This window comes from Capra hircus, chromosome 18 (assembly GCF_001704415.2).
Source record: "Capra hircus breed San Clemente chromosome 18, ASM170441v1, whole genome shotgun sequence".
Taxonomy (NCBI): Eukaryota; Metazoa; Chordata; class Mammalia; order Artiodactyla; family Bovidae; genus Capra; species Capra hircus.
The window spans coordinates 22,292,220-22,300,617 of record NC_030825.1 but is presented as its reverse complement, the minus strand read 5'-3'; the positions used below and the strand labels follow the sequence as shown (position 1 = coordinate 22,300,617).

At 36.2% G+C, this 8,398-nt stretch overlaps 1 protein-coding gene across 1 annotated transcript in view; it reads right to left on the bottom strand.

Moving 5' to 3' along the window:
* VPS35 (VPS35, retromer complex component) overlaps positions 228-8,398 on the bottom strand; it is a 29,239-nt gene continuing 21,068 nt past the window's right edge. Inside the window, exons 12-17 of the mRNA XM_005691946.3 lie at positions 8,130-8,285; positions 6,025-6,147; positions 4,190-4,369; positions 3,246-3,485; positions 2,632-2,775; positions 228-1,202 (exon numbers count right to left, since the gene is read on the bottom strand). Of these exons, the coding sequence (XP_005692003.1) occupies positions 1,023-1,202; positions 2,632-2,775; positions 3,246-3,485; positions 4,190-4,369; positions 6,025-6,147; positions 8,130-8,285 (1,023 nt within the window). The 3' untranslated portion in view covers positions 228-1,022. The remainder of the gene's footprint in view (positions 1,203-2,631; positions 2,776-3,245; positions 3,486-4,189; positions 4,370-6,024; positions 6,148-8,129; positions 8,286-8,398) is intronic.

Sequence of the window (8,398 nt, the reverse complement as noted above, 5' to 3'; positions counted from 1 at the left end):
AGCCAATGGGAATTTGCTGTATGTCTCAGGGAACTCAAACGGGGCTCTGTATCAACCTAGAGGGGTGGGATGGGCGAGGGAGATGGGAGGGAGATTCAAGAAGGAGGGGACACCTATGGCTGATTCATGTCTATGTTTGACAGAAAACAACAAAATTCTATAAAGCAATTCTCCTTCAGTTAAAAAATAAATAAATTCAAAATAGATAGTATGAAAGGAAAAAGGTCCAAAATTGTTAATAGCAACTTTATTGTTTCACTGGTGAAAAAAAATCATAACTGTATGATGCATTTCCCCCTAAATTTACAACAATGAAGGTTATACATAAATTATATAGATCACAAATTTTCTATTTTATACTATTTAGAACAAAATTATTTTGATAAATATGTCCAGAACACAACATAAATTCTTAATGGATGGCTGAGTCCAAATATGCAAAATATAGCTTCTGGTTTAGACCATGGTGCTTTAAAATCCTCAAACATGCATTAATATTCTCTAATTTTAGGGAAAATATGGCCTAAAATATCACATGGCCTGATCTTGCATTTTGGGAGAAGCCCAAGCTGAATTTCACATACAGTGTTCCTTTCCTCTAAATTAATTTCAGAACAAAGATACTTTCAGGTTAGTACTTCCAAAGAATGAAGGAAATTATACACTCAACAGTGAAACAAAACAGAAAAAACGGAAGGGACACTTCATTAGTAACAGAGATAAGTGGGGGTTTTTTGGCTTTTTTTTTTTCGTTTCTTTTAAACAGATCACAGGAATTTTAAATAGCAGATCAATCATGCTACTTAGGATGAGCAGACAGACCTGAACACTTATGAAGTGAATAATTTTATTAAGGTCTTGAAGGTGAGTGTCCGGAGGTGCTGGGTAAAACACACCACAGGTAAGAAACGGGAAACCTACCTCAGCATTTCTGAAAGGCACAATCTATGGAAGGGAAGCCTAGTATAATAAAACCCTTACTGGATGTGCATGGAAAGGACGATGGTGAGCCTGACTCCTTTTTAAAGGATGAGACCCTCATAAATTGGCCCTTCAGATTCTGGTGATTCCCGCCTCAAGCGCAAATGCTCCAGTGTGTTATGAAAATGTTTGTTAATCTGCTCTGTTTCTTCACTGGATTCAAGATTTGGGAGGTCTTCTCGAATCTTTTGGATAAGCTGATTCAAAACCTGAATAGTGACCTATAAAAGAATACATATAATTTCACAATCAAGTATGTACCATAAAAGATAATGTAATTTAATACGAACATCCTGAAGAGCTTTTGTTACCCTTAGAAGTTACCAGAATAATTATGAAAAGAAAAAAAAAAGAGAGATGTGAGAACATGATTCCTGGCTTCAGGAAAAACTATTGGCTATTTATCTAAAACATCAACAAACAAACAAAAAATACTTAATGGAAAAAAAGAACTTCATAAACCAATAAAAGAACAAAAGCAAAATTTTATTTAACCTATAAATATTGATCAATCCTTTATTTGGGAATCACTCTATACTTGTGATAAATACTATTCAGCATTTGTAAACTCTTTTTTATTTTTTAAACAGAGAGTGACTGGTTCCAAACTGGGAAAGGAGTAACTGAAGGCTGTATATTGTCACCCTGCTTATTTAACTTATATGCAGAGTACATCATGAGAAATGCTGGCCTGGAAGAAGCACAAGCTGGAATGAAAACTGCCAGGAAAAATATCAATAACCTCAGATATGCAGATGACACCACCCTTATGGCAAGAAGGGAAGAAGAAATAAAGAGCCTCTTGATGAAGCTGAAAGAGGAGAGTGAAAAAGTTGGCTTAAAGCTCAACATTCAGAAAACTAAGATCATGGCATCTGGTCCCATCACTTCATGGCAAATAGATGGGGAAACAGTGTCAGGCTTTATTTTGGGGGCTTCAAAATCACTGCAGATGGTGACTGCAGCCATGAAATTAAAAGACACTTGTTCCTTGGAAGAAAAGTTATGACCAACCTAGACAGCACTTAAAGCATAGACATTACTTTGCCAACAAAGGTCTGTCTAGTCAAAGCTATGGTTTTTCCAGTAGTTGTGTATGGATGTGATGGACTATAAAGAAAGCTGAGTGCCAAAGAATTGATGCTTTTGAACTGTGGTGTTGGAGAAGACTCCTGAAAGTCCCCTGATGCAAAGAACTGACTCATTAGAAAAGACCCAGACATTGGGAAAGATTGAAGGCAGGAGGAGAAGGGGATGACAGAGGATGAGATGGTTGGATGTCATCACTGACTCAATGGACATGGGTTCTGAGTAAACTCTAGGAGTTGGAGATGGACAGGGAAGCCTGGCGTGCTGCAGTCCATGGGATCGCAAAGAGCTGAACATGACTGAGCGACTGAACTATTTTTATAAAATATTCATAAGCAAAAGAGATAAGAATTTTCTTGCACATAGTGAGCTCTTCTCTTAGATGCCATCCATATAGACAGAGAACTTTAGAGAATGAAAGAGACCAACTAAGTGGATTCTCCAAACTCTGACCCTTGTAAACAAAAAAAGAAAGTATCAAAATAATAAACTTTTGTATGTGTCAAACCTAAGAATAGGAAAAGAAAATATTATTTCACTAACAATTTACTATTCACTTACCGCATCATTTTCCTTTTCATAAAAATAGATATATCTGTTCAGGATTTCTATAAAAAGTTGCACTTGTAGAGAGGGGTCCATGCACTGATTTGCTATTTTCAGAGCTTTCTTTAGGCATTCCATTACCCTTTTGCCTCCATGCAGCTAGAAAAAAGACAGTGAAGAGTATTAAAGAAAGAATATTAAAGAGAGAAATGAATTACCAATGTCCCATTTCACACAAAGAAATAAACACGCTAATATGGCTCTTTCATATTTTAAAAGGACACAAATTTAAATCCTCTTCAGTTTTTAAAGTACACAGCAATATTTTAAAGCAAATATATTGTTTTATATATTTATATGTTAAATGTTTTATATTTATTCCGTGTATTTTTAAAAGGAAGTGGTACAAACTTGTTATGTTGCAAAATCCTCAAAGTGGAGGCTTCACCACAGGATGTAACTCTCTATACATTACGGTTCATTTCATTTAACAAAACAAAGAAATTTCCTGTCAGGTGTCTAAGCACTCTACCTATTTCACCTCCAAGGCACACCGCCACAGCAGCCACTCCCTATCAATGATCCTCTCTCCTGTAACACTGCTGGTCAGGAATGACCTCCCATCTTACCTCCTCTCCGTTTTTGTCTGTGTTTCTGCCAGACCAGAAGAGATGTGCACAGGTGCTCACAGCTCGGCCCTGATCAGGCTTCTTCAGAAGTTTGGATGCAGCAAGAGCACACTGAGTCCTCAAGGGTTCATGGTTTTCTTCACTGAAGCACTTCATCCTCTCAAAAGTACCAATGATCAAGGTGATGGCAGCCAGTTGTGCTTTGGAATCACTGATTTCATCTTCGTACAGAGAAAATGCCTGGTGCACACACAGCAGAAATGACCTTTAGAGACTGTGTATTAGAGCATTTTCCAAAGTTACTTTCCATCAAAGCCTCATCCTGTGAGTAGTTCAGATTAGAATATACATGTGCCCTGGCTTGGAGAGCCTCAAAACAAAGATGCTGACAAGCTGTAACAAAGAAACTTGCTTTAACTTTTAATCCAGAGATTCCAAACTGAATTAACAAAGGGATTTTTTTTTTTCCTCATGAAAGTTTTACCATGACACACTTGAAAATCCTCAAGCTCACTGAAAGCATGAAAGGATTAGTTTCTCAGTCGTGTCCAACCCTTTGTGGCTGGACTGTAGCCCACCAGGCTCCTCCGTCCATGGGATTCTTCAGGCAAGAACACTGGAATGGGTTGCCATTTCCTTCTCCAGGGATCAAACCCAGGTCTCCCACACTGCAGGCAGACTCTACCATGTGGGCCACGAGGGAAGCAGTGTCCAGTAATTCTGATCAATTTTTCTGCTCCAAACCAGTCAATAAAACTACAGTATTAAGAAGTACAGTATTTCTTATCAAGACGGTGGGAAAGGGGTGCTTAATTTTAAGAGTAAATCCATGTGCACCACAATCATTAACATAAAACATAACATAGCATAACTTAACATCATTAACATAACAAGTGACTGAACAGAGCAAACAGATTCATCCTAGAAAGAGAGCAGATCATCACCTGGGACATAAATTCATATGCTACTGTTTCATGATTTTCAAAACCAATTTCTCCAGCAGCTAGAGCCCCCTGAAGAAAAAGTCTTAAGGGTAATTCTGCCAGCTCTGCTTTGATCAAAGCACTGATAGTCTGGTGAGCAAATGAAAAAATCTTCTGGCATTTCTTTTCCCATTTGTCATCCTAAAAAAAGAAAAAACAGTTTAAATTACCTTAAATTCAAGATTAACTTAAGAATATTCATTTAAAATAAAACTTTAATAGAACAAATAGGAAACGTGGTAAAAGTTGAGTTCACAGTTTTCCTACTATCTTCCTGTCTCTTCTGTGGAGTCCACAAGTAAATCAACCAGGATGCCTGCTCAAAACAACCATTTGAGGTCACTTGCTTTGCCATTTTTATATATTTGTTATTTTTTTTTCCTATCAGAAAAAGCAACATACTCCCAAATTGGACAAAATTTGTAAAATACATAAAAAGAATTTTTTAAAAATTCTTAAAAACCATCCCTAAATCTACCACCCAGCAATAATCACTAATTGCATTCTGATGTTAATGTCTTCCTTTCTTTTTCCTATGCAAATATTATGTAACTGGGATCCTCTGGGTATGGTTTTCTTTTCTGCTTTGAAGTACTTACTGAGAAGAGTTAAATTGGGCTCAGTGCTGCATGTAATTTGTATTCAACTTCTTTTCTTTCACTTATTTTATCATGATTTTCCTCATGACATTAAAATTATTTAAAATCATCTTAATCACTAGAAAATATCCCATAAAAAGGATACAGCATAATTTACTTTCTTTTGGAAATAAATATAACAAATGGTCTATAAACACAAAGGATTATTGAGTCCTTAATTTTTTCCTTAGTATAAATTTTTAGAAGTGCAAATATTGGGTTTATTAAGGCTGTAGTTACATACTGCCAGAGTTTTCTAGAAACACTGCAGTAATTCACATTCCCACCATTACTAAATGAGAATGAATTCACATCACACCACTGCCATTGCTGAACATTTTTCTTTTTTCTTTACCAGTTTAATTTTTAAATAAGTTCACTATTACAATTACCAGTGAGGTTAAATATTTTATCCATGTTTGACCATACAAATTTCATGTTAAAGCAATTGATTCTTTTCATCTTTAAAAGAGGGTAACAGTCACAGAATTTTACAAGGAATAAATGCAATAATTCAAGTTTATAGTCCTTGGCACAGTGTATGGCAGATAGTAATGTGCTAGTTGGTTTCTTTATTGTTACATTTACAAACATGTATCCATAAAATACTGGGAAAAAAGGAATTACATGACAGGCCGGCCTTATAAAAACGGGCCAAAGGCATGCTATGTCATGCTGGTAGGTCTACTGAATATACCTTGTTTCTCTATTAATTATTGTTTCTCCATTATTAGATCTTACTTGTTATGTACTGCAACCTCTGAACGAGACTACTGCCTCAGTTCAGAACTTGTACTTTATAAAGACTCCAAGAAAATAAAATCATTCTTGAAAAAGTAAAGCATTCTCAGTCACTGTGAAAAACTTATCAATGTCTCACAAGAGATCTTTAGACACAGGAAAAACTTCAGCATCATTTAAACTGTTTGAATCTTTCATTTCTAAGTGTTTGTTTTAATGTGATTCCTCAACTAGTATGTAATCTATCAACATCACTATAAGTAATACTTAACACAGGACTAGTAATGAATTGAGTTATTGAAACTGGGATTTTATTACACCATTTTCTATTTGTACATGTTTGAAATTTTCTAGCATAATAAAGTAAAATATACACACAGAGGAAAAAATCAGTGACATACTTAAAAGTAAACCCACCACTTTAGAATTCTCTTTGTAGCGAAAAGCCAGCTGGTAAGCTGCAAATACCAAAGGTGGCAGTGTGAAGCGAATCCGTTGATTTCCACCAGCTCCAAAATGTTTTCGTGCTGTGTTTAAAATCTGACCAAAACAAAGAGACAAAACCCATTAATCTTTTGTGTAATTATAGAAACTATAATTAATTATTTATAAAATTAAATGAGAGCTCTAATCATGATGATTGCTACCATTTTTTGAATACAGTTTTTATGATATACTCTTACATTTCTTTTCTTGCCAAGTCATCACCATCGCCCAAGAGACAGATGCTCGCCAAGCTCCTCTGCCCATGGAATCCTCCAGACAAGAATACTGGATGGATCGCCATTCCCTACTCCAGGGGATTTCGTGACCCAGGGATCAAATCCGCGTTTCCTGCATTGCAGGCAGATTCTTTACTGTCTGAGCCACCCAGGAAGCCCATCTCACAAATGGGGGAAAGCTTGAGGTTCAGCGAGGTTGTATAACTTGCCCTAACATACAGAGCTTCTCAGGGGCAGATACAGAGTTAAATATATTTTCACACACACATGTAAAAAGTATGCTGTGTTGATAAAGAGCACAGGCTCTGAAGATAGACACATTTAAACGTAGATTCTAACACTTACTATTTGTGTGACCCTGGGAAAATTACCATTTACCTTCTCTTAACTATAATTTTCACTCTCAGGGTTGTTGGGAAGACCAAATAACAGATGTAAAGTGTTATCAGTACTAACACATTGCATGTACTCAAAATACTGGCTACTATTATAATATTAAAAATATGCATATTGCTGGTATATCATGCCTCTTACTTCAGGAAAATATTTAGACCATTTAAGTCATGAAAATGGTAATAAACTTTAAAGAGCCATTAGGAAACAAACATCTGGTTGTTACAGAAAAAACACAAGAATTCATGAAATACTTGTTACTGCGTGGAGACACAGTGTGTGACATATTCAAGTTTTGTAAATTTCTTTGATAATGGTAGATGGATAGGAAGAGAATGCATTCCCCCTTGAGAAAGTCAAAGGTAACGATCCTCACCTTAAAGGTGTTTCTTTACATGGCATAAACAACTGGTCACAGGTGGAAAGCACACTTTCTACTTTGGTTTGCAATGAGAAATGAAAACCCACATAGGCTATGTATGTGTATGACACAGAAACATAAGGCAATCAGTTAAAACATTTGAACAAGCAGGCCAGTCACTAGGTCAGATCACACGCAGTGCACAGACTGCTTGACACTAAGCCAAGTCAAAGACTACTGCACTACAGACAGAAATCAGCTTCTTTTTCACAATGGTATTGAAGGAGTAGAAGAGTGTCAACTATGACAGAGTCAACACAAGAAGTCAGGGCTCATCCTCAAACTAAGGTGTTCTTCATTACAACAGACTAACAGTCCCATGTATCCAATAATGGCTAAACAACTTTGCCCAAACAATAATTAAGCCACTATCTGTGCCTCCTTTCATAAATTATCCACTATCAGTCACCAATATCCTACTCAGGCAACATGTTTTATTCATTTCACAAAGGTTTATTAAGGACTAATGACAAAGAAAGGGAGAATCTCATCTGATTGTTTTTTGCCAGGAAAAGGGGGTTAAGAAAAAGGCAACTTTAAAGTCTTCACACATTTTTAATGTGGCAAACAAACACAACCTCTATTTGCAAACCTTGGAAACATAAACACAACTGAATATAAAGGTTGTTGCTCATACTAAAAGTTTATTATGAAAAACAACTGAACAATTCTAAAAGCAACAGTTCAGAAGGAAAATAAACATGGAATGATTACTGGACAGATACCCAACTAAAGGAAGATTGACTTTTCTACAATTCCTAAGAAGTCTTCAGAAGAAATTACAGCAACCAACTTGTTCTTCATAAGTTCCAGAAGTTTACAATTAATGCATTTAACCATAAAGTAAAAGTCCAGTTAATCTCTTACTCAGTTTCAATTCTTTTGAAACCTGTTAATACCACAAGCTGGATTAAACTATTTGAGACACATCTACATATGACTTCACAAGAAGCTGTTGAAGGGATATAAGAAGAGTTACTTCATACCAAGTACTGTTGGTCAGGGTCCTCAGACCGTAGAAGATGAATGAATCTGCCCACAAGGCTCTGCTCATCGGCAAAGTCCTCTGGGTCAGGTTCTTCTACAGGTTGATCTGGCTGATCCTGAATCAGTGTAGATACCAAATTCATTATGGAATCCACCTGTAGTATGGAAGACATGGAAACCGACTAGGGTGAAACAATCTGCACGTAATGCCACTGGCAAAAGTGCTTTTAGTTGCGTAAAGTTACAGAACAGTATCAACAACTTAATT